The sequence below is a fragment of the Camponotus floridanus genome, unplaced genomic scaffold (assembly GCF_003227725.1).
Source record: "Camponotus floridanus strain SB8 unplaced genomic scaffold, Cflo_v7.5 scaffold9, whole genome shotgun sequence".
NCBI lineage: Eukaryota > Metazoa > Arthropoda > Insecta > Hymenoptera > Formicidae > Camponotus > Camponotus floridanus.
Window position 1 is genome coordinate 2,161,053 of NW_020229860.1, and position 27,266 is coordinate 2,188,318.

The 27,266-nt window shown below is 30.1% G+C and overlaps 1 protein-coding gene and 2 non-coding genes across 4 annotated transcripts in view; all 3 read left to right on the top strand.

Annotated features, from left to right (window-relative positions):
- Positions 1-26,911, top strand: part of LOC105257546 (neurexin-1) — a 212,841-nt gene extending 185,930 nt beyond the window's left edge. The window contains exons 22-26 of one of the 2 annotated variants that reach the window (XM_025414874.1): positions 18,974-19,215; positions 19,297-19,414; positions 21,994-22,167; positions 24,114-24,267; positions 25,070-26,911. In XM_025414874.1, coding sequence (XP_025270659.1) covers positions 18,974-19,215; positions 19,297-19,414; positions 21,994-22,167; positions 24,114-24,267; positions 25,070-25,487 — 1,106 coding nt within the window. In that variant the 3' untranslated portion in view covers positions 25,488-26,911. Of the gene's footprint in view, positions 1-18,973; positions 19,216-19,296; positions 19,421-21,993; positions 22,168-24,113; positions 24,268-25,069 lie in introns of both variants that reach the window. The other variant, XM_011268232.3, reaches the window with a different exon arrangement.
- On the top strand, positions 17,895-18,089 carry LOC112639786. Its single transcript, XR_003123680.1, has one exon. It is a non-coding gene; the product is annotated as a U2 spliceosomal RNA (small nuclear RNA).
- Positions 20,648-20,754, top strand: LOC112639788. Its single transcript, XR_003123682.1, has one exon. It is a non-coding gene; the product is annotated as a U6atac minor spliceosomal RNA (small nuclear RNA).
- Positions 26,912-27,266: the final 355 nt, after the last annotated feature.

Sequence of the window (27,266 nt, forward strand, 5' to 3'; positions counted from 1 at the left end):
CCTATTTATCAAATTTTTATCACACAAATTGAGTTTTATTTGAGCTGCATATTATATTGTGTGTATATATTTGCAGTAAATATATAAAATATTTATAATATATAGAATGTTTCCTGATATTTTGAACTTCAGAGATATTAAATTCAGATATGAAAATAAATAAAAAATTTTGATATAAATATAAAGAGAATAAAATAAATAAAAGAATAAAAAATAATAAAAGATGTTTATATAAATATTTATATATTTTACCTTACTCTCACAGTTTCGAACTTATTGAACTTGTTATATCTTAATAATTCTCTTAATATTTTAGTAATTTTTTGATTGAAATAATAATTATTAAAAATTAATGATAACATATTTGAAAAGCAGAATAAAAATTTTAAATGTTTTATGTGAAGACAAGTAAACGATACAGAATTCGACAAATATATAACAAATATACACACAAGACAATCAAATAGGATAAATAGTTACAAATTTTTTCTATATTATTCTTATTTGCTATCTTTAATTTTTTGTTTTACTTACATATTATGAAACATTTTACATTATTAACAAGCAAAAAATATAGACAGTATAATTTTAAAAAATTACGCTCTTTTTTCCTTTCTTCCTTTTTCTTTTTTTCTTCATTAATTTTTTATTCCTTTTTCTAAAAAGAAAAAAAGCATTAGATGTATATATCAAATATTCGACTATATCACACACAAAAATTACTGAAAAATTACTGAAAAATATTGAACAAAGAATTGCTTCACATAGATATTAATAAATTAGCAACACAAGTAAATAAAAAAAAACTTTGGAGTTTTCTGCAGTATATGAATTAAAAACAGTAAAAATCAGAGAGAACAATGATTTTCAAATTGCCACAATATGTTCTTCAATCATTATATCACAGAAATTGAGTTAATCACATAAACAAAATTTCTAAAGCCCGACGAAGACATAAATTATAAAATTATATCGCGCATAAATGTGCATTAAATACAAGAGACGATCCAGACGGTTCGAGAACTGCCGAGAAACTGAGGACGAAGGATCCTATGTGCTCTTTTATGAACTTTGTGGTGCCGGTCACCGACCTCTTTCATCCCAGCCATGGGAAACGACCTTGATCGGTCGTTCACGAGACCCTATTGTCTATTCTCCCGTCTTGTTCACGAAGGCGAAGGCTGATCGTTATTCCTACGGAAAGGCATCCTGTTCCTGTCGGGAATGATTTATTTATTAATTGAGACTTATCAAGCATTAAGTTACTCGAGAGCCTTCCTTCCGCAATTACACTCAAATATATTGTCGAGTCTGTAATTTATATGAAGGGAGTTGCATATAATAAAATACCCTTCAGTATAATTTTTTATTCAACAATTTGGCGATATATTTATGTGCCAAAAAATCTTTCTAAGATATTTAAATTTATTATTTCTTATATTAAAATCTTGCTAATATTAATAGTGATATTAAATACCGGTCGAGATAATTGACGTTACTACTTTTTTTTTTATTTAAGTTCATAAGATCCTTGCGACTATCTTCACTTTCCTAACTATCTGATACTTTTATAATTATTAATTAATACCGACACTTATAAAACTCTTAATAAGGTATCCTGATATACATGCGCTGACGTGCTTCTCATTCTCCTGATAAGATGAAATCCTGATGCTCAACTAAGCGATCGATGTTTCATCGAACACGAACTAAGTCTATTCTACTCTTGCATCCTTTGAAATTTCCATGCGTAACATGCTGTCCTGATAACTTGACCTTTAAAAAACGCTTTTGCTTTTCTATCAAGCCTGTATGCTTATATCAATTCTGCGTGCTTTTAATACCTGCGCGTGACTCTCTTTTTAAAAGAAGAATAAGATGAGCTGAGCCAATGAATCAAAAGTACAATATTAAAAGTTTAGGTATACTATTTTAAGTATACTTCGTAAAATTTAATAAAAATGACAAATAATGTAATTTGCAATTTGTATGATAATACATATAAACTTAATTATTAATAGCATTAATATTGAAATGAATTCAATTGCATAATATATTAATTAAACGCAGATTTCATTTTCGATTAATGTATTAAACTTATAAAAATTGAAAGTAAATTACATTTTATAGTTAAAAATTTAAATAAATACCAACATATCATGATAAACACATGTGATTGATCTTGGATAATGAAAATTCATTTCAAAGAGATGTATAAATAGAAGAGAATTTCTGCGGTGAGCATCGTATATTTAATTAACAAATGACAAAACGGAGTTTCTATTTTCCGTGTACAATTAATTTTATAATGTCGTTCATATATCACATTCACCAGAAATTGCATTTCGTTTCATGACGTGGTGTTAATGTAATTAAGTGCCTCACTTAATTACATTACTCTCAAATTGTTTACGTTGAAACATATAATAAAGTCTCAGTGTATTTACTTAATATAATTTAACATCTACCAGTATATTCGCAAATTCTAAATTAATATGATGTGTTTATCATTTCCTTTGAAAACAATCTTTTTAACTATTTCAAAAATTATTTCATATATTGCTATATTATATTATTGCAAATTGTATTACTTTATTTAATATATCACAAACATGTAAAATAATATAAATACTTGATAAATATCTCTACAACAGTAAAGTAAAAATATTACCAGGTCTCATCGATTGCCATATTTTTTCATTCAACTATGTCAGCAAATTAGATTTACCTCACCACATAATCAGACAGTATGTTCGCGTATATTCGCGCGCAGATATTAATTACGATGCAGCATTGCACGTAATACACCATGTTGCACTCGTTTTCCTGACCCGCGGAAATTTATCGTCGACTAATGCACGATGCATTTTCATAAGTGTACGAGCTTTTTGGTCTCGCGAGCCTCGTTTGCGCATTGCGAAACTCGCGAATGCGCACATGTGTGCTTAAAATTCAACAAATATTCGTCAAATCTGGTGCCTCTGACTCGATAAGTAGTATAATTAATTAATGTCAAAATCGTAACAAATCATTTTCACATGTCTAATATATCTCCGAAAACATCTATTATACATAAATACATATTTTCATTACTTTATAATATTACAATTTAATTATGTAAATTATGCTACGTATGTAATTTGAGTATTATTTGCTTGTTGCAAAAAAATATAGATAAAAAGATAGATTAGTATATTGAAACTGAAATATTTCTTAATTCTTGAAATTGAAATGCTTTATTTATTGTGACAATTATCAACATCTTTGTTGTTTTTAATGATATAGAAATATATATTAGAAGATAATGTTATTTACATTTTTTATAATTAACAATATTTTTTTTCTCGTAGTTTTTAAACTTTTAAAATTATCTTAATTTTAAAATTATATTAATTATAATTAAAGTTTCTTTAAAATGGAATCTTATATAATTCTATATATTATTTCTGTGTATTTTTTTACATGTAACTCAATTTATTCTAATATATAAAATGTGAAATATCTTATATACTACAAAGTGTTAAAATAAAGTAATTTAATTAAAATTCTTTGGATGCTATCTCCTTAACACGGCGAGTAATACAAACAAGCGAATGCAGAAATTATCAACAAACTAAGGAAGTTGCAGTTGTACCGTTGCATTGGGTGAAATTTTCGCAGGTTAGATGTTACGAAAGACCTTTGACCTCAAGAGATATATAAACCTTTGTCACATTAACCCTTTGAGCCCACCCCAATTGCCTGCTTAGCGGCGCCGCGTGAGCGAAACTCCTGACTAACATTGCTGTCCTGATAACTTTCTGGATCACCTAGAACCCTTTGAGATTATGGCCCTCTTATGTCTTTCTAATAAGAGCTAAGGACACGAACAGATTTTGATTGAACATTTTGTAGAATGCTCTAAACTACTTTCAATTAATTTTCTAACTAGACGATATGATTCTAACGCAACGATATGATTCTAACGCAACGATATGATTTAATTATTATTATTGCGATTAAACGATAAATATTATATTTATTTTAATACAAAATAAACTTATTGTTGTGTTTTTAAATATTAACGATAAGTTTTATATTTATGACAATCTTCATATCAATGTTTTTAAAATAATTTAAATAGTTAATCTGATTTCTTTCTCTACTATTTTATTTCTTCTAATAATTAATTACATTTTATTTCTTCTAACTATTTTATTTCTTCTAATAATTAATTACATGCATTGCTTAAATTTATTAATATTTTATTTAATTATTTTGCTTTCTATTTTATAAGTACTTATATATATATATATCTTTTTATATAATAAATAAATTAAACTTATTTATTTTTTATTATATAAAAAGATATATATAAGTACTTATTACATATTATATTTCATAAAAAATTTTATTTTAAGATTTGTGTTACGTATATGCATTAGATTCTGGCTTTTGATCTTTATATCCTACTGCCTTGATCCACAGAAATTCGCGCGAGCTTAGAAAGTTAGACTCCTTTCGGAGTGTTCATGATATCGCGACCCTTCTTCCACCCTATACGATTCACATGATGCAATCTACAACAAGAAGGGAATCCTCTTCGCGTCTTCTGATACTCTGCTTCATGTGTGGTAGGCTGCTTATCCCCAAGCCACGTATTCTTTTCTACGTATGTATCATCTTCTCGAATGATGTATGATGTATGAAAATGTCAGAAATGCCTTCACTTGCGGTTCTTTAGACATTTTCGAGATAGATGCGTCGTATCTATTCGTAAATATTCAAGCATTATGACTGTTAGTTCTGAAATAAATTAGCAATTTTATAATGAATAATTTGGTCCATGATAATATGATGATAACATTATTAATTTTTTTTAAAGTTATGATGTATCTAGACATGATATATTTCGTTGGAAAATGTTGTGAATTTGGAAGTGAAATCAATCATACTATTTTCTGTTTATATATTGATAAAAAACCATATATATTCTTTAAAATTTACTAAAATTTAATTAAATATGTTGAGTCAAAAATGCTTTGACATAAATTATGGCGCGTCAATTTTATGTAAAAATTTTCAATACTTAAATAGAGCATAATAAAGTGTTATATAAAACATGATAAAACAATATGCTTCAAAAGAATATATTTCATAAAGCATCACCGAAACTTGTTGACAGATAGTAAAAAAGAATTTCCACATTTGAAGCAAATTTTTTTCTTTTTCTGTCACACAAAATAAAATGCCAAAGACAAAACTGCTTTGTTCTTCAATTTCAACAAATTGTCTTTCTTCGAGATAAAAAGTTCCAACATATCGACAGAATCAATTTTGATTGTACTATTCTCGTTCTAGACAAAAGGAAAAGAAGATAGTATGATTGATTGTTCCCAAGTCTAGACTAAATATGTTCAACACACTGAAAAGATAGCGGATACGCATTACTCATTAAAGACACGAAAAATAGGCAATGATAGCTCGATATTTAATCAAAAACCACCCTTTCGAAATTATATAAGACCCTATCGAGAAAGCTCAGGCGGAAACTTCTTACATCGCATGCATCTCTGATGGAAAAGGTCACACGGTAGGCCTTTTTTCTCATTACACTCTTCGCTCTGGCGCCCACGTGTTCAACCCCTGTGCCACTTCTTACCCTCCATATTATCCTCATCAAACAATTCGAATGGCACGTGGTAAATATTAAATGTCAGAGTCTTGTGACCCAATATTTATCTTTACAGTAGCGCAGATATTTAGGAACGATGCATATGTTTCAAACGCATATGTGTCTAATTTGATATGTTGAGATATATTCGAAATTGAATGTATCTATTTCGAAATAGTATATTTTCACAGCAAATGTTTAATTGAAAAATTAGGAGGTTAAAAAAATCATGATATTAATAGAAGGAACTAGCTGAATAAATTTATTGATTATATTTATAATATATTTAATGTATGAACGAGAGTTAATAATAAAATCATCAGCATCTAAGAAGGACATCCATGTCCTCTTTGATTATCCTATCTTCCTGATATTTAAATAGATCAACTTGACTAGAAAGATCAATTCTTTCATCTCCATAAATCCTATTGTATAGCTTTTGTATGTAAATATAATCAAATAATATACATACTATATACACTCTAATACACATTGTTTTTAAAACTCACGCAATCCATCATTCTCCTTCAAGAAATCTTCTTAGCAAAGCATAATTACAAATTATAATTTTTAATTTTATTTATAAATTATTGTAATAATAATTCGATAAAGAAATTGAATAAAATAAAATAATATATAAGTAAAATAATAATTATTTGATAAATGTGTATTAATCTTTCTCTTAAATTTATTCTATATGATTGAATTAGGTCTAATGTCTCTGCTTTTATGATATCTTATATTGTTTGAGATGCTACCCATTTTTTATTATTAATATTCTAATGATGACGGTTTGAAATATGATCCCTTAAATATAAAGTTATTCACGATAGGAGATTGCGAGGATGCTTCTTCGAATTCCATACTATCCTGGTCTTTAATTAAGGAACTCTATTCATGGTGTTACCCTAGGGGTAATGTGATCCGCGTCCCTACAGGACTGCCTATGCATTCTAATGTAAGAATAATAGCCTCTTTTGTCTATCATTCCGCGTTCGTTCATAGACATCGTACTTGTAGAATAAAAAAGAGATATAAGTGGAAAAGTTAATCTAAAATATATCTATTTATAGATTTGTAGCTAATTATTTTGAAAAAATATAATAATGAAAAATGAAAATATTACATCTTCTAATCGTTCCATATAAAGGGTTATTTTTATATTTCGGATTTACAAAAGATGACGATATAGAATTTTACTGATAACATGTATGTGTTATCAGTAATAATAATTAAATTAAAATTTTCTTTTGTTTTACTGCTGCTAAGGATATGATTCCTTCTACAATTTTATCGATTATAAAATATAATAAAATATAATCGTAGAGGTCGACACGAGATGTTGAGTTTGTCCAGCATTTTCCGTTGGATTCCTATTTTATTTATTCAAACCCAAGTTACTTCCGTATCTTCAGCATCTCATCAAGCGCGTCTTAAAGTTTCTTCCTGCGGAACCCTGATGCCCTAATACCCGATCAACAGAATTTGACCGTGGGCGAGGATCGTTCTCACGCTCGAGGCAGGATCGCGTCCTCGACGGAGGCGTCCTCCGATATGGCCGAGGGGTCGTGAGAGGGTTCGAACCTCGGATCCTCCTTCGCGATCTTCCCTTCGCGCGGTATATAGACGAGGACCTTTGAACCCATAGAATTTCGTGTCGATAATTCCCAACACGACGAGGGAGACGAGGGCTCGATGTCGCGTCAAAATAATCCACGCTACGATAAGATATTTCGAATTCTTTCATCTCCAAAAATCATCTCTTAAAAGTGAAAAGGACTATTTTCAATATTCCCCGAATTTTCAAACGTACATTTTCACATGTAAAAGTTCCTTGAAAAACTCGTTTATGTTTTTATATCGTAAAAATGTACCATGCGCCAAAATAAATATTAATATTAAAGAAGCATCTTTTCGCTGAAATAAGTAATAAATAATATAATTAATAATAAACAATCATGTTACTATTATATCATATCTAAATGGATAAGATTGGAATTTTGTGTAAATTTGAAGATTTGTCCAAATATTTAAAATATAATATTTAAATAATTTAAAATATCTAAATATAATATTTAAATATAATCGCGGTTTTTTGCCTAATAAAAAAACGATGAAAACATTACGAAAGATTGAATTTAATTGAGATTGATTATGATTATTAATTAATATTAAGGAAATATAAAATAAAAAAATGTTTCACACACGTTATATAATATGATCTATATTAGACGTCACACATACTGAATGATGTGTATTTTTTAAGGGCTTGATACAAAGTGTCGCTTAATAAATAGTTTATTTTGTTATTGCATTATACATGATTAATTTTTTTGAAATAAAAGGCGATTAAAAAGTTTTATCCGTAATTTTTTTTTTTTTAAGCAATGTGTCATATCCTGAAGGAGTCCCCTAAGAGAGTTCATTTACCTACCTACTCGCGATCACTGAAAAATCCAAGGTGTCAAAGTTCTCGGAAGATACTATGGATCTTCCTCCCTATACTTTTTTCTTTTTTTTTCGTGGAAAGGCAAAGCCTCGTCCGTTAGGCTCGTGGGAATCGAAGGACGAGTCCCACGGGCGTGAGAAAGCAGCTTCGAAGAGAGATCGAATCTTCTCAGGGTTACTAGGGAATCATTCGGAGCTAAGAAGCTTCTTGGGTCGCAGGCATCTGCAAGGAGGTTATTAAGTAATCCGATTAATTATACTATAATTAGTCAGAGCGTAAAATAAAAAATGTTAATTCTTTAGTTAAATTATTATATTCTTTAATTGCATAACGTTACTTAATATAACGTACGAAAATAAACTTTTGTTCAGATATACATATCTAGCTTGTAAAACATATAAAGCATATAAATCCCTGCAAAATTATGACTAATTTAATAAATTTTATAATAAATTTTAATTAACTAAATAGCATAATTATTCAAATTAAATAACATAAGAAACAAAAATTATCTCAGAAATATTATATATTATTTTTTTTCAACATCTAATCCATTTAGTACACAACTCCGAATCTTTATTTCTTTATTTCTGCTTTTTTCTCACTCGTTTTCTCTTTATATGTGATAACCATATAATTTGTTATATCGTTATATATAAGAATTCTATCGAAGAATTATCATACCTACATACATCTTAAAGGATGAAAGATGAAATTGCATTCTTATAACTATCGCATGCTTGATAATCCTGAAAAATAAAAGATTTCTTTGGAATATTGATTTGCCCTTATGGACAAACGTATGAAAATCAATATTCCAAAGAAATCTTTTATTTTTCATGTAGGTATGATAATTCTTCGATAGAATTCTTATATATAACGATATAACAAATTATATGATTACCACATATAAAGAGAAAACGAATGAGAAAAAAGCAGAAATAAAGAAATAAAGATTCGGAGTTATGTACTAAATGGATTAGACGTTACATTATTTCCTTCAGGTAGATGATTCGAGTTTTATTTGCAAATATTAAAAAGACGTCAAACTTATCTCTTGGAGCAAATTTTTTAACAGTCATGTGACAGCCACTATCAGATATTCTCGTTTTTTTTAACTGACAGTTATCAAGAATATGATCGCTATCAAACAACGCTTAAAATATTTTTATCTTTTAATTTCCAATAATCTTATTTTACACATGCAGAATATAACTAAAACGATCACTTAAATTCATAAACAATGTATTAGTTGAAAATTAAGATGAAAATAAAAATCTAGATACTTTTAGAATCTTACTTTACAATAGAAAAATAATTTGATTAATCTTCTTAAAAAATTTATAAATTAATATATTGTTTATTTTTCAAACCTGTTTAAGAAATTCAAACTTGCTTGCATGTATTTATCTCATGGTATTGCATGTATTTATTCTCATGGTATTGACTTTCGATTATAATTGATGACTTATCTGAAACAACATAAATTACATTCATTATCTTATATATCATTCTTCAGTAGAATAAAATATGAAGCATTTTGAATTTGAATGCATCGTAATTATATAGTTTTAGATAATAAAATGGAAGATTAACTTTTTAATGCATATAAAAATTACTAAATAATTACAAAGTTTTCTGTATCACTGATGTACAATAAAATACAATATATGCAATATAATACATCTAATATATTATTACACATCATACAAAAATAAAATAAAATTAACATTAAATAAATTTTTTATTATACGAGAAATTCAAAATATAAATTGTGATCGTAGTCTCTACAAATAACCAAATTAATCGAAATAATAAACTCAAAAGATATAGTTAATTATGCTATGATTAAGTAAACATATATTCTTGAGTGGCGCAACAACGAGATGATAACAAATTTAATAAATGAATCAATTATTTTTACGTTCTTAATTAAAACAAAAAGATCTTTTTAAATACATGCTTTTTATTTTTATATGTACAATACAAATACAAAATTTGATCTTTTTGGTTTTCTTTTCTTTACATTATTTTATTCTCTTATAATGATATATCAGAATATAAGTAATAAGTAAGAAAGCAAATAATGAAAGATCAATTAATAACAAAATTCTTCCAAAGAGTTGAAGACGAGTAACTACCGACGAAAATTCCTCTCTCCTTTGACATGTGTCGTATCTCTTTTCGCACGATATTCTTAACGTTTTCTGACCTCCTGGTACTGGGTGTTCGATTAATTCGTGTTTACAATGTTCTTCACGCCTCGGTTCAGCCCTAAACATGTCATTAACGATGTCATTATCGATGTGTTTTAATATTAGACGCAATTTAACAAGATGTAACCGATACGAAATAAATAATGTTTCGGACTCTTGTAATTACTGCTATATGCGTGGGCGAATTTTAGACATCACTGCTTTCTTGACAACATGCGTGCCTGATAGAAGGAGGCTGTAAAATTTCCGTTAGCGCATGCTTCTGAGTCTGGCATTAGCGCAGTGTTATGCAAAACATCATATGTTCGCGAATAAGAATTATGAATTGTAATTATAAGAATTTTATTCCATATTTCTCGATTTTATTCACCGTAAATAAATAAACTTATATTCGTTAAATACAAATGTAATCATTTTTTATTTTATTTATTAATTTTCGCGAATAGTGGCCAATAGTTTGACTTAATATCGTATGCTTTTAAGAATGCGGCAAAAGTTACATGACAAAATAAAAGATAAAGATATGTATGTACTGTAAAAGAATATATTCTTGATATATATCTGCATTTATATGCACATGACATGTGTTAATGCAAACGCATTAAATGCATAAGAAAGAAGAATGAATGTTGCTTATAAAAATGTCTCCTGTAACGTCCCATTTTCTTCAAGCATTTAGGGCCTGGTCAAGGTTGTATTTCGAGGACCACTTTGACCATGTTTCTGCTAGCCTGATAGAAAATCTTATACTAATTTATATTTACAATGCTTTTTCACGCCTCTCAATGAATTATAGCAGTATAATGAATAGCGGTCGTTAGCGCACTCTTATTTCTTGTGAATCGAGTTATATTAATCGACCACATATTATATTGTTATTAAGAGTTGTCCATCTTATGAAAGATTTTGGAACTTTCTGTTTTTCCTGCTGTCCTGCTCATTGGAATATACGAGATATCCGTTGAAAAATACTGGAACATCTTTTGTTTAAATGCGTAAAAAAGACAGTAGAAAAAGAATTTATTTAAAAATATTTTTTTGAGTATGTATTGATATTCATATACTTCGAATATATTAAAATATACTAGTAATTATTTTGTAAAATATTGATACATCGATGAAATTTTAATATTTATTTCATCTTTATATATTATCATCGAAAACGTATATTAAAAGTAAGACATTGTTTTATTGCAATTTTATATTTAATTAATTCTAGTTAATTAATTCTAAGAGAATACTTTAAAAAATGAAAATAATTAACTGCTTATTAAATCAGTGATATTGGGAATTTATATTTTACTTTTTTTATCGATGGTTCTCTATCATAAAATAAAAAGATCTTTTTTCCCTAGTTCACGACAAACATATAAATAGTTTTTATTGCATTTTATAATTACATTAGAATCTATTAAATATTTAAAAACATCAATTTTAAATATCAATTTTATAAACTTCTAAGTTAAGGGAATAATTGAATTAAAAATATAATATAAATTAGTAATTTTATAAATTACTTTTAATTAATTAAAACCTAACTTATCAGCTTATAGAATAGTAAAATCATATTTTCTCACGTTATATATTATGATATGTGATAATTTTATACATATCTCATGATATCAATCTAATATACAAATAAATAATATTTATACAGATAACTAATAATTATAAATATTAATTAATATACGTAAACTGTTACATTTACATTCATAAGCGCATGCAAGTAAAATTAAAATATTAAATTGATCGAAAGATTCTGATATTTTGTAAATGGAACATATTTCCCACTGTGCATCAATTTAATTTCACCTGTTTGATTAAAGACCGTAAGTAAGGGGGTGAGTGATATAAAAAGCATCAAAAGTACTCATGGTACTTGTTGGACTCTCATGATGCCCTGGTAGTAGAAGCGCCACATTCCTTCGTGGTTTTCCCACGAGCCCTCTTCAAGTTCTCACGCGGGCGACTCCTTCCCTTCTTTCATGTATGCCTCAGTATAGCCATGTAAAAAAAGAGAACGAGGTAGAAAGGAAGAGAGGGGACTAGCGGAGAAAGAGAGAGAGGAAGAAGGAGAGGTCGCGGTAAGAATAGTAAATGATTTTGTTCGGTCGATCGAGTCGCACGATCCAATAGATTATTTTTAAATGGCCACCGAGAATTTCCTCGTGTAATAAACGAGAATGCACACAGGTGTATTTGTTTCTTGAATACAGAAACTGCAGAATTTTAAAAAATATAAAAAATATATTATATATAATTGCATGCTTTTTTTCTTGGAGAATATGCATTTGAAAAGTTACATATTGAAAAAGACATATATGATGAAAATTAATAAAATAATATATAATATATCTGTAATAATATATCTATAATAATATATATTTCGAGAGAAAGAAATATTCGAGAGAAGAAATTCTTTAATTATAAATTCCCTTAATATATATAAAACTACGTGTACTAATATGAGTTTAATTTTTTTTTATTATTTCATTGCATTTTTTTATTACTTTAAAAGATGAGATGTATATTAATTTAATAATTTATTCAATAATAATTCAAAAGGATTTCAAAGGGTATGTCAAATTAATTAATTGGAAATAATTAATTAATTAATACGAAAATAAGAAAAATCATGCAAATCTCAAGTAAATAAGTATTTAGGTCCAGGAAGACTTCCTGAGAGCGGATGAAGTCCTGGCAGTCCCGAGCCTCGTATTCTCGCGTTCCTGGAGAGACTCTCCCACGGTGCGATCCCGTGGGAACAATTTAATTGGCTTAAGAAGAAGCAACCTTGTCCCAGGATGTTGCTTTATCTTGCTCTCACTGTCTTTCTTTTTCATCTTCTCTCCATCCGAGTACTGGTCATTTTAAGCCATTTAACCCCCGATGTCGAAGATCGCCGACCTTTCGAATTGAATGCCCCATCGTAAAACTTGACCCTTATCATGATCCATTCCTCTCTGACTTCTAATTGTACAGCTCGACGAAATCGATTATATTGTCGCCGAATCCTATCCTATTCACGAAGAATAACAGGAAATATCCTTGTCTCGGCGTGTAAAAAAAATATATGCATTGTTGCAGATGAGTTATATCATTTTTCTTAATCTTATCCTGAAGTACTAGTGAGCTCCAATTTACTCAAATAAATAAGAATAACACGCAAGCTGCGAATCGCCGCGAAACTCTTTCGCTCGTCTACAAGCCTACTACCGAACCAGATCGCTTGGCTGGCCTCAGGGACGGTTTGTCCCACGTTAGTGCGATCAGCCTGTGGGAATCAGCCTGCGTCTGGAATTCGTGAGAAAATGCGGGAAGCGCGCGCGACGTCGTTCTCTTGAGATCATCGCTGTGTGCGAAGGGTACAAGTGTATTCTTGAACTGTCACATCTATTTTAAACGATCTACATAAATCACGATAGATTTCGTAATCTTTTGGAATCTTTGTATCTTTTGATACATCCTGCAGTAAAAATCACTAACAAAATTAGAATTAAGAGATTAAAATATCTTGATAAAACCGACTTAACTAGCGAATTTTCTCTCCAGGATTTAATTCTCGCTATTATTTCTAGAAAGCAATTCGCGCGTTTCTATTTTATCAATGGAAGAAAGATTGTACTTCGATAATTATTATTGAGTTTTTGCATAATTTATATCGTAAAATATTTGTAATAAATTATTTAATTCAAAATGTGACAAAGGAAAATCATAGATTTCGTTTCAAAAATCGTCTTAAGAACGAAGCGTGAAAAAAGTTTACTCTATATCTGCGATTTATTACTCTCACGTAGAATTATCATTAATGATAACGAATTCTATATAATTGCAGCTAAAGATATAAAGAACCTTTTAAAGGACACGACGTGAGAATCGCTCTTACATGCTGATACATGCCTATTACACGAAGCGACGATTTCAGCCCCAAGTTCAACATCTTCTCACGCTCGAATCTTGCCGTTGCGTCGCGCCTCCGAAATCTTATTATTTTTTGTATCGGCGTCATGGGAAAGCCGACAGTACGAGCGTTATACCGCACTATGAGACTCTTTTCCCACGATTTCGGGATTCTTTGACTCTAAAAACATTTTTTGGATCCCGCCTTAAACCTGACATCGATTTTATGGGCCACACTTATGCTGGGACTTATGAAATGACCTAATATATGAACATACCACAAAAAACTTTTTATTTTTTTATTGATAAATCTAGAAGATGATCGAAATATGCTTTTAACACAGATCAATTTTGTTCGACGCATTAAAAAAAATTTCCTTTCAAATTAGAGACTATTGTAATCTAATAAAGTTTAAATTAATTAATTAATGTCCGATTTAGCAAATAATTGATCTTGAAACATTACTTGCTAAAGATGCTCGTATATATTATTATTTTACATATTCTATGCATATACATTTATTTATTCTCCCTAAAGGACGATTTCCTTCCAGTTCAAAACGTGCTAATTAAATTTTTCTTTATCAAATTTTAATTGCTGACAGTCTGTAATGCATAAAGATAAAACATGAGTGCAAAAAATTATGCCTTCGTCGCTTTTTTGAACTCCGCGAACTGTTATACATGCCAATAATAACACTAATAATATATTTGACGATGAGCGCGATAGACTCGTATCGTCACAGACAGGTTAGCATCATTCTAAGTTACGTGTTTAGAAGAACCAGGCGAACATCGTGAGATGGCAGTTGGCCTAAGCTACGCTCGTGCACTAGGAACAGCCTTGGAGTCTGAAGGTCGTTTTAAACCTACCAGACAGGATTCTCGACGACCGGCCGATTCCCGCGGCGTCTTCGCGCTTTATTGCTCTTGTTAACCGAAGCATCAGATGAGGAAATATCCTCGCATACACATGTATATATATATATATATATATATATATATATATATATATATAATTCAGAAATTCTCATATGAAAAATCTATAAAGAAAAATTCGAACAAAATTAAATGATAAAAGTATTTGCAATTTTATTTCGCCAACATAATAGATTCTAGAAATTATAAGAAATTAAAGCGTGTGTATATGAATGTATCTGACAAGGTATATCTAACAGTCATACATATCATGACTTTTTTTATCATAATTAATTATTTAATTGATAATAAAAATTAATTTATTATTTAATTTATTATTATATTAATTTATTATAATCTTTTCCGTTATAAAAAGTTGAAAATTGAGACTCGAATTTCTTGTATATGAAAGTAAAAAAGTTTTCTAATCTTGGAAGAAAGCTTAAAATTAATAATTAACCTAGTCTCGTTAGTTTAACGCGCGAATGTATACGAAAATGGTTTTCCTGGCTCATTATTCATCGTCAACCGGTACATAAATGAAGATGTGATTAATGACTCGGTAGTAATTAATTTTGATGCAGTGATAACGTGCCACTACTAATCAAAGACAATCGAGACGAGACAAATTTTCCATCTGATTGATGGAATTGCATTTCATCAATGACAAAATTTATAAACTGCACAAATTTAATTCGCAATTTGATCTTTATTATTTTTACATGTTTGCTACGCAATTCTATATTTAATACAATCTAGATTTAAAACATTTAGAGTAAATAGAATTTCTATCTTAATTGCATACTCCAGCATTTTATGGACAATATTTGAGAGCATAATAAAATGCTTATATTATTATTATTTTTTCTGTAATTTTTTTTCCAAATCTACAAGATATAACGCGAACGATTCGGCGACGATCGATACGAACTTGCAATTTCCGCATTATACATTTGTCTCATGCTACAACCGGACAAGCCGGTCTTCTAAAATATACATACACGTGCGACGCGTTTACATTCGCCGTTCACGTCTTATGTGCGAGAGAAACGTTGCTACCATCGCCTGGGAATCATCGATGTTTCCCATACCCAGCATTCTCCGTTCTCACCATAAAACCGATGTGAAACCAGACGGTTCCCAACGCTCATCCGTGAGATTCGTTTGAAATTCGGTCTTTTCGAATAAAATTTCAAAAGGATTGATTTCATCTTTGATTCTATTGGCTACGAACTGAAAATTTAAATTATAATATTTATAAATAAAATGTCATCTTTTTTCATCTTCTTTTCATCTATAATTCTTTTTAGGATTAGGATATATTTATTTCATGTCTTTCTACAGATTCATTTTCACTATACCATAATCTCAATTTACATATTTGTTTGATTATTTACACCGTTTATTAATATCGCGTATTAATAAACGATTTTATAACATTTAAATATTTATAATACAAATTGATAATTATAAATTGCAATTAATTATACATAACAATACAAATTTAATTCATTTAAATTAAAACAGATTCAGAAAATTTTAAATAGTTGTGAGAATATTTAAACCTACAAAATAAATAACGCAAAGATTAGCAACTCGATATTTATTTTCGTCTTTTGATTCACTTTAGCCGAATGTGCTAATTTTAATACTACTGTCTAATCTGTCATTAAGTATGACAGCATAACCCACTTTCGGATTCGACACCTCTCAATGCATCATACTTTCCTGTCAGTTTACTTATCAATTTAGATTATGTCTCGAAAGAGCTAATTATACTTCCGATTTGTATTCTCGAACTTAGAATACGTATCAAATCGAAATATATTAAATAATATTGAATAATATCTCGGTTAATTTCCGAGAAAAAATGTGTTTTATTATTTATATATATATATATTATTTAAATCAAATTTTATTCTTCATGGACACAACAATATTCTATACATAACATTTCTTTACACAAATATTAAAACTGTACGTCTCTTTCTTACAAAAAAAAACTTTTTAAACGAAATCTTAAAATAGAATTTTACTGACATATTAATATAGAATAAATAGCGATATTATTATTCAAATTTAATTTGACAATTGCTAATTTTGATTCTCAACAAGATCACGAGAATTGTGGTTCCACGCTTAGATTCGGCTCTCATTCGACCGATGCATCCGGCATGTACGGGACCACACCCAACATGCTTATGCTCTCCTAGTAAAGTGATACAGTTTATTGGACTTCTTCAGATTGGAATGCAGCGTAAATGATTTTATCTCGATACGAGAAAGAACTCGGGCGATTTGACCGAGCAAGCTAATTCGGGTTGCAGTGCAGTGTCATATGCACGTGACGGCATATCTGCATATCATCGCTCCATCTCTTACAAGAAAGAGACTCGACGCAGATGCCGTCGAGAGTACCAGCTGCATTTTTATGCCACGCTGGTGGACTGACTATGCCTGGCCAGCACGAGTGTTAAGTGTTAAGCGCATGTAAACTGTATGTACGTCATCAGAGAGCGAAAGAAACTGGATTACATCTATATATTGAAAAATACGAAATCGCACCGCGTGTACGTAGATAGAGCCACGTGCTCTCAGGTATGGAGTAGGGAGCCCATAATCGACACGCACCATACGGGGAAGACATTCGAATCGACCGCTTTTTCTAGTTACTTCATTCACCACAACGTGATGTAACTTTCTCGCATTCAAGTTTCGTCCCAAATTGTATATAAGGCGTGCAGGAGAATGGTGTGGCATCGCTTCTCGGCTCACCTGAGCTAAGATCAAATGTGTAGTATCTGTTCTTATCAGCTTAATATCTGATACAATCCCCACAGGGGATTCAGAATATTAAAGCGATTTTTGAAATCAGGCGGTGGACTGGAGCTTGCTCTGGCCTTGCCACGGGTCGCTCTGACATTGCAGTGACGTTAGAGTTGGCCTTATAAATAATTCCAAACATAATAATTTACACACATAAGAATTATTTACACCTTACATAATAATTATTTACACCTCTCTTATAAGTTGGATAAAATAGAGGCATATATATTTAATCAAGTTGGCTATTGTTGCCTATCTTTGGCTCGTAGCAAGCAAACAGTTAACTGCATCACACACACACACACTAGAAAGAGTATAAAAATAATTTTTCAATGATCCACTTTTGGCTATTGAAAAATATCTTTTATATATTGGAATAAACTTATCGTAGTGTACATTTTATAATTATAACTGAAAGAGAGAAAAATTATTTCTTTAAAAGAAAGTCCATTAAACGATATTAATATTTTAATTACGTATGCATGAAACACGTAGAGTATAAAAATATTTGAAATACATTCGTTACATGGATCTTTTTCACGAAATGTTTCGAGCATCTGAATTATAAATTAAATGTGTTTGAAATAGAGACGTAAATCAAAACATAAATACAAGAATTTTTAAAAATACCATATTAACTTAACAGCAAATTTAATAGCAAGGATTAAAATATTTTTTATTTGGTTAATCAGTCTCATTCATCTAATGAATTAAATACATATTTTTGTCCGAACCTTTTTTCTCAAGTTATAAGAGAAGAAAGAGAAAGAACAGAGGAAGATAAAAAAAGAAAATTTTTATATACATATAAAATATACATATACATTTATATATATATATATATATATATATATATATGTATATATACGAGTATATATACACATAAATATAATACATATGTAATTTTCAATTTTATTAAAAAAATTGGCAATAATTAAATAATAATATAGGATGAAAATGTTTGATGAAAATAATTTTAAATTCTATTTTTTAATTTATGTATTTTCACAGGTCATCAACTGACAGTGTTCAACAGCCAGTCTACTATTCAAGTAGGCGGTCGATGGAATCGCAGCAAGGGTAGAGTGGAGAGGCCATTCTTGGGAGTAATAGCCGGCTTGGTCGTTAATGGTGCGAAGATCTTAGAGCTGGCCGCAGCCAAAGATGGCAAAGTTATAACTAGAGGAGATGTGCAACTCTTACCGGCCGGAAGTCTTCTCGATCGCGCCGCACCTTTACAAAGAATGCAACAGGTAGTAAATCTCTTAATAATCTCACTTCCCAGTAATTTCCTAGCAAGTTCAATGGCATTATAATTTGATACGTATGTATAGACGCCTGCATCCGGTTTTCCCGGCGTCGTAGATGATCTTATATTCTCCGGCGCCGGAAGCGGTTGCGCTGGCGATGACGAGGACGAGGAATGCACTCCAATCTACGAGTCTGGTTCCGGTAAGTGTAAGTAACATTTCCGAGAGCGTAAGTAATAAATCCGTTTTGCACGTGTCTTCTTACGAGGAAATTTTTTATCCACGTGCACTTGTCTTGTAATTATTATCTCAATGAATTATAATGTTTCGCATACTTTCACCGATATAACATTGTATGTACAGATTTCATGTGTGAGAAAGTTTTTTGTCAATAATTTATAAGTATGAGCATCATAAAGATTTTTCTTCTCATTGTCAGATGTAAAAAGATATTAGTATCAATCTCTTCGATTATAAATATACATACATACATTTTTTATTATAGATATACATACATACATTTTTTTAATTTTTATTTTTATTTCATTTTTTTTATTTTTCCGATATTTTTTCTTACTTTCAATTTTTAATCTTTTTTTAACATTAACATACATATGTACATCTTTCCTATTCCCATCAGTTATGCTGCTTTAACTCAATGATTTTTTTCGTTCTTTCTGTAATCACATTTTATGATAATAATTATGATATAAAAATTAACAATTCAATTTATCTTTTTTAATAAATAATAGTTTTATTATTAGACTTTAAAAATATTTTAGATATTATTTTGACAAATTTATTTATTCATTTTATTTGTTCATTGTAGCTATTGATAAATTTTTCTACATATGTGTGTATGTATAATATATGGAATAATATTATTTATAATATAAATATATAATCTTGCAAGTTTTTGTCATTGTCAATCAGTTTTTGCACATTAAACACGAAAACTTTTCTCGAAACTATATATGATACTTTAATCTTAATCTTTAATATATCTTTAACATGAAAAACGTATTTAACATTACTATTAATTATACATAAATATCTCAGTGTATGGAGAAATCGGTCAATTAATTAGAATATAAAAAGCGATAAGAAGTTAAACCAAAAATCTTAAAATATAAAGATCACATTTAAAAATAAAATAAAAATAATATAGTTTTAATTATATGTATAATAGTATATATCTCATATATATATATATATATATATATATATATATATATATATAGCATATGTCGGATCTACATGTACATAGATAATTTTTATATAAAAAGATACATTATAATATTAACAACAAAATTTTCCTTTATAGTTTTGCGATAAAATTATTAGTTTAGAAATTATTCACGAAAAATAGCTTTCTCGAGAGCGCTCATGAACCATTCGCTTCGTATATAAGGAAGAACGTATCGATCTGTATACCGTGTTGTATGAAAGGAGAGATGTTTAGCACTCCCCTAGACAAGGACGGACAACATATGTAATGGTAAGGCACTGTCGTCATTTGGCGACACTTACCACACATTTTTTTTCTTATTTAATACAATAAAATTTGATTAATTATAAATTACACTTTATTTTTTCGACTAAATTTTATTTATTTTTATTTTTTTATCTTATTGATCGATTATTATATATAAATGTTACGATATCTACGTCTTTGAAATGATAAAAATATATAAACTATTGTACATAAACTAAAAATGTGTTTAATAATAATTAGCATTTAAAATCTTTCGCAACATCAAGAGTCATATACGTATAATAAATAAAAAGACATGATAATAACAAATGTATTATATTAATATGCTAAAAATAGAGAAAAAGAATTAATTATATAAATATTTACTTAATAAAATAATTGTATATATACTTTTTTTCAATATATCGTATTTATAATTTAGAAATTAATTTCTAAATTGTTTAATTACATATTTTAAAAAATTTTATATTTTGAAAATTATGTTAAAAGATTGAAGAAATCTATATTAGAAAGAATAATCATTCTCTCTAATATAGATTTCTTCAATTTTTTAACATATATATAATTTTCTTAAAATTAATATAAAATTGTAAAGTCTTGTTCTCCGAATTTCTCTTAGAGGGACATCACTGTACATCGATTCTTCATATGCGTGTGTTCGCGCACATACACGTACACACTCAGGCACGCACATATCGCATGGCATGCCACCTTTTCGTCTTCATGCTCGCCCGGTTGTATCTTCGATTCATTTACATATTTAGGATCGTCAGCTGGAGATAAGCCTGTCCGCCCCTCCTTTCACCTTCCAGCGAACCTCTTGCAACAGACTGAAGCCCCGCTCCAAAATCTTCTTCGACTGACTAAAAACTAAATTAATATCGTCATCTTAATGAGATATGATAACCGAATATCCAATTGCTTCGCACGAAAATTTTCTGTGCGATTGGGCTTAAATTCACTTCTCAAGAAAATTTATATTAATCAACATACATTTACACACATCATCATAATCCTTTATTTTCAAAATAATCGAGAAATAATTGTTATCTTTAATTATCATTTATATAATAATTATTATCTTTAATTATTATTTATATTAAAATATAAAAAATAAATTTCGATAGAATTAAATAAGAAAAATATGATCAACTTTTTATGCATGGATATTGAATATTATACGATAAGAAATTTTATATCGAACCGTAATTGAATGGCGTGTTATATTATACGTTATTGTGGCCTCACGTTCACAGTCTTGATAATTACGTCGCTTCTATTTCTAGATGACATCATCACGCCAGTGTATGTCGCGTCCACACGACTGCCGTCAACGTTAAGGCCAAAGCTTCACAAGGAGAACATCCAAGTGAAAATATCGTGTGACGATGAGGAAGACTGCGAGGAGGGATCAGGCGATTCCAGAACAACGGAAGAGATTTTTGTCACATCGACCACCGGTCTGTATTCCAGACCTTTGTTCTGCTTGATATATTCCTAACATTTTTTCTTTAATTTAAACTACAAAATTCAAAAAACGCAATATCTCAAATTCTGCAACTTTAAAACTAAAATGATAATACCATACATATAAAGAGCTTATTTTTCTCAAATAGCCTTATAAATCTGTCTTTAAATAATGAAAAATATGTGTTATAGAAAGTTTCGTATGATAATTTCTTATAAAACACATAATCTTTATTTTTTAAATAAATATGCATTAAGACAGTTTGTAGAAATAAGCTAGTGTACATATAATTATAATAATATAAAAATTAAATAAGTTTTTGTTAGTAGACATAAGTGAAAGATTTAACATAATAAGATTTACCAAGTGTTAAATTAAAAATCTCAGGATGAACAAAACTTTTTTTATATATATTTAAAAAATTATGAGTATAAGAGTTAATATTGCATTATTTTGAAAATCGTTAAACAAATATTCTTTACATACGATTTTTAGAATATATATAAACATTTTTAAAATTTTTCATTGATGTACACATTTTAACAATCTTCTTATATAATGCTTTTTCTTAATATAAAGATAATATTAAAAATATCACACTCTTAGCCTAATCAAAATTTACATTATTAGATTTCTTATATAAATCCAACATAATTTATAACTATAGCTGATGTATCATAATGCATTCTTAAATGATATTGAGACACATATCTTTTCCTTCTCAATCGTTATATAAAAGACGACAGGCTGCTTCTAAATTTAATCGAAAACAAGATTAATTAACTTTCGTGAGAGCATCAATCGATTTTACTATTCTTATCCATCAACTTTAAGAATCTTTTTCGTTGCGAGAAATTACAACGTGGGCGTTCTCTCACCCCGACTTTCTGTGACGTATATATTGTCGCCCACATGAAAATAGCACTATTTTGCTACCAGGAGATGCTTTCCAGTGGCAATACTTGCGCCCCGTTTTAGCATGAGAATGAGATACTGTCCTTAATTTTATCCGAGCATGAAGCCGTGTAAAAACGAATTTAAAACTCTGAGATATTTTTTTCGAGTTTGATATTTAAGCTAAAGTTTTCTCCGTTGCACTTTTCACATCTGCGCAATTTAAGTTTTTCATGTGTGATTATAAAATAGTATGTCTAGTACATAATATGTATGTAAAAGAGAAATCAATATGCAGGCACGAAATCCTATACAAAAAAATATAAAAATATTTTTAAACATTTAAAATATTCTCTTATTGATGCCTGAAATAATAGAAAATTTTTATAAGAAGTGTAATTAAAGCAAACAAAATATGTTTATCGTAATATGCACAATTTCTTTTTTTCCTACATTTATACAGCACGCATCTAATGAATTTTACGTTATTGCGGAAAATCTTAACAAAACAGTCTTACTTTAAATCATTTTTTGTTAGAAAATACAAAATATAATTAAATATATGAATAAAAAATCATATTATATGTGTCAATATATTAAGATTAGAGATATTTAATTAACGATTTCTATTCTAACATTTCTCAGAGGTTTCGTTTTAAGAGCTCTCGACATCTTTCTAAAATCTCAACTTACAACAGTAAAATGCAACATATTTATATCCAACGATATTTGAGTAGATAACGTGTTGCGTTATTGTGCGTGAGCGTCTTTCGTTCGATATGTAATATACGCTCCTGGTGCCTTCGGCACCATTCGTTTCGCAACGTTCCTGCTTACGCACGCGTGAATATTGCAGGCCTACGCACGCGTAAATATTGTGCCGCCTCCACGTTTCATATCCCGTCCATCCCTTTTACTTCCATGCTTTTCTACCCTCTTCATCCCCCTCCTCATCTCTCCCTGGATCATCCCCTCTGCGCGGATGCGATACAACGAGGTACAACACGACCCCCTGACGCACATTTTTTTCCTCTGTTTTCGCAGACATCAGCTCGGTGACGACGCCTCGCGAGTACTCGACGAGCCATACCAGCACACAAACATCGTCAGCGTCGTCGACAACGTTGAGCCGCGACGTCGTCACCGTCTCCGTCCAATACAATGTGTCAACTACAGACCTCGAGACCAGCCATGGCAGGTGCGTGCGTCTGTCAGCGATAACGTCCGCAATTGTACCTACACGACGTCATTTCTATTATAATTATTGATTATTTGCCATTGATTAGTACTCATAGGAATAACATGTACATTTGGTGACCGCAAAACCTCCTAACTGTGCACTTTCCGCTTGGAACTATCAAGACACGTGGAACATGTACGATCTGGATTATTTTTTGTTAATTAATTATTAACACATATTTATATGAAAAAAAATTTCAAAAATATTTATTTTATGTATAGATATTTTGTTGCGATATATTAAAGAAGATCTCTGATTAAAAAATTTATTATATTATAGATTAAAACAAAACAAATCTCAATTGATAGGATAAATTTTTAAATGGAAAAGGAGAAAGAGAGAGAGGGAGATAATACAAATTTAAAAATTATGTAAAATATATATATATATATATATATATATACACACATATTTAAACAGTTTGTGAAATTTTTTAAATACTTCATTAGCTGCTTTATTATTTTTACTATATAAGATTATTGTATCGCTCTTTTAACAAGAACAATGAAATATATTTAATCAAAAATTTGAATTTAATAAATGTTAAAAAATGCACGAAAAATTATTCGTTAATTTACGGGAATAAAAAAAGTCTCACAAACTGACCGTGCATTCGTTTGATGTCTAATGACAGGAAAATCGTTATCGAAAGTGTTTCACATCATCGATTCATTCTAGATTATCTAATTGTAAGATTAATTAGACGCGTAAGAATTAAGCAAACAATAATTTAACAAATCATTGTCGTTACACTTTGCAGCAGCGTCGTGACGCATCGATCGACAACCGTGACAACGCAGTCAACCACGACGGAGATGACGGAACCGCCGCCACCGCCTCCTCCACCAATGTATCCGCCGATGCCCACTCCGCCCAAAAACAACAATAAGCGAATCACTTCTGAAGCGGCCGAAAATGCCGCACTCATAATCGGCATCATAGCTGCCGCGCTGATAGCGATAGTCCTCATCATATTGATAATCCTCAAGTTCAAGAACCGGCCAGAGACGAGCTACAAGGTGGACGAAACTAAGACGTTCTGTCAGGATCCGAACGCGGCTTTGCTGGGCGCCGCTGGTTCCGGTCAGCCCTTCAATGGTGCCCTCAAGAACGGCGCCAACGGTAGCAAACCTAACAAGAAACGAGAACTGATAGACATTAAAGAGTGGTACGTGTAAAGAATCGTCGACACTGCGGAGACATTGCTTTGCGTATCGAGGCCCGAAGACATACTCGCGTCTTTCGTCATCCTTCATGTTTTATCGTTGGGAAAGATCGTGGATTAAGAGGGGCGATCCCTCCCCTAAAACGGTCTTGATATCGCGAGTGTGCAAAGGAAAAACGTGAGCTGATCGAACATTATCGAAAAGTTGTTTCCTGCCTCACAACTGTGTGCTATAATAGTAAGCAAATCTCGCGAATCCCGAATTTCAAGGATCTGTCTCAAGGATCAGTACACGCGCAACTTGGCAAGTGATCGAATGTTCTTCTACAAATCTTCCTCGAGCTGTGTTTATTGCGGTAGACAATTTTTATGAAGACGCCTCGTGAGATCTGAGGAGATCGATGAAACAATCGCGCGTGCGATCCCCGAAACAGCTGAAGGGGCATGTTTGAAAAGACATCCCCTTTCGTGCTTTAAAATCCTTTTATACTCTTCTGCGACGATTCCGAGAAGAATCTAATGCGCACGAGAGATCGATCGGTGATCGAGATCAAGTATCCTTGGATGAAATGTATTTCTTAAAGACTTGCTTTAAAATTGGAATCGATAGGTCGTATGTTCAGACGAAAGGACGTATTCGTTCCTCGAGAAAAGCATAACGAAGTATCGATCGTAATTATAAAAAACTCCCTTTAATTCTAATGCAAATTAAGGCAGATCAATCTCGGAAGAGCTCCTCGAACTGCTTACTCTCGCGAAGAGAGCCAATGCGATATATCGATCAGCGATCTAGCACCGCTTCTCTTGTTCCATCGACACAAAATCTCAGGATAAAATTTAGACATATGGCAAGGATCGAGTATCGATCGTAAAGGATCTTGAGAAAGGATCTTCTCTTCATTTTCATTTGTCACGAATTTTTTTGAGCCACAATCGAATGACATTTGCGGCGCTACTCGATCCTTTGATTCGTATTATAATTAAAGGCAGAAAGATGATTCGCGCGCAAGCAGACAAGAAAACAGTATCTGCGAGCAAGGCACTGTTCCACGTAAGATGGTTCTTGCCTCTATCTAGAACGACTTTTCGAAGAGAAACAAAGAGGATGAAATAAACGCGAAGATCGTGAAATTAAAAGTAGGAATTAATTAAAGAAAAGAACATTGAAGGTGATATTAACAGTGATTAATGAACAGATCTTAGGAAGCAACTTGCACCGATAATAGGTTATTTATACATTGTTGTTTTGTGGATTTTACTTCCAACATCTTTTGTTACGAATGTGGCATTAAATGATTCTTAAGAGCGTCGAGAAAAAATATTAATTTCTATAGTTAAAGCGATTTCATGTTATATCTATTCTTTAAGAATTAAATGATAAGCTATTGTTTGAGTGACTTGTACGATTTTTTAAATAAGTAGTAAGTGATATTTCAAATAAGAAATTAAACAAATTGTGCATTTCCATTATTTATTTATATAAGATTTTATAGCTTGTTATTGTGTAAAATGTTAAAAGAATTGATGTTTCGTTACAGAAAATAATGTATTTTATATTCTTAATTTATTTTTTAATTTATTTAATTTATATAAGAAAAATGTAAATATTATTTATTTTGATTTGAAATATATAAGGACAAGATTCTTATAAAAATATTATATAATTGTTACTACAGAAAATTGTCTTTTACTTAAGAAAAATGAATATGAATATTAATAAATTAGGAGATAAACTATAACAAATAAACTATAAAATGTGATATTTCTGAATAAATTTTAGTCAATTCGGTAC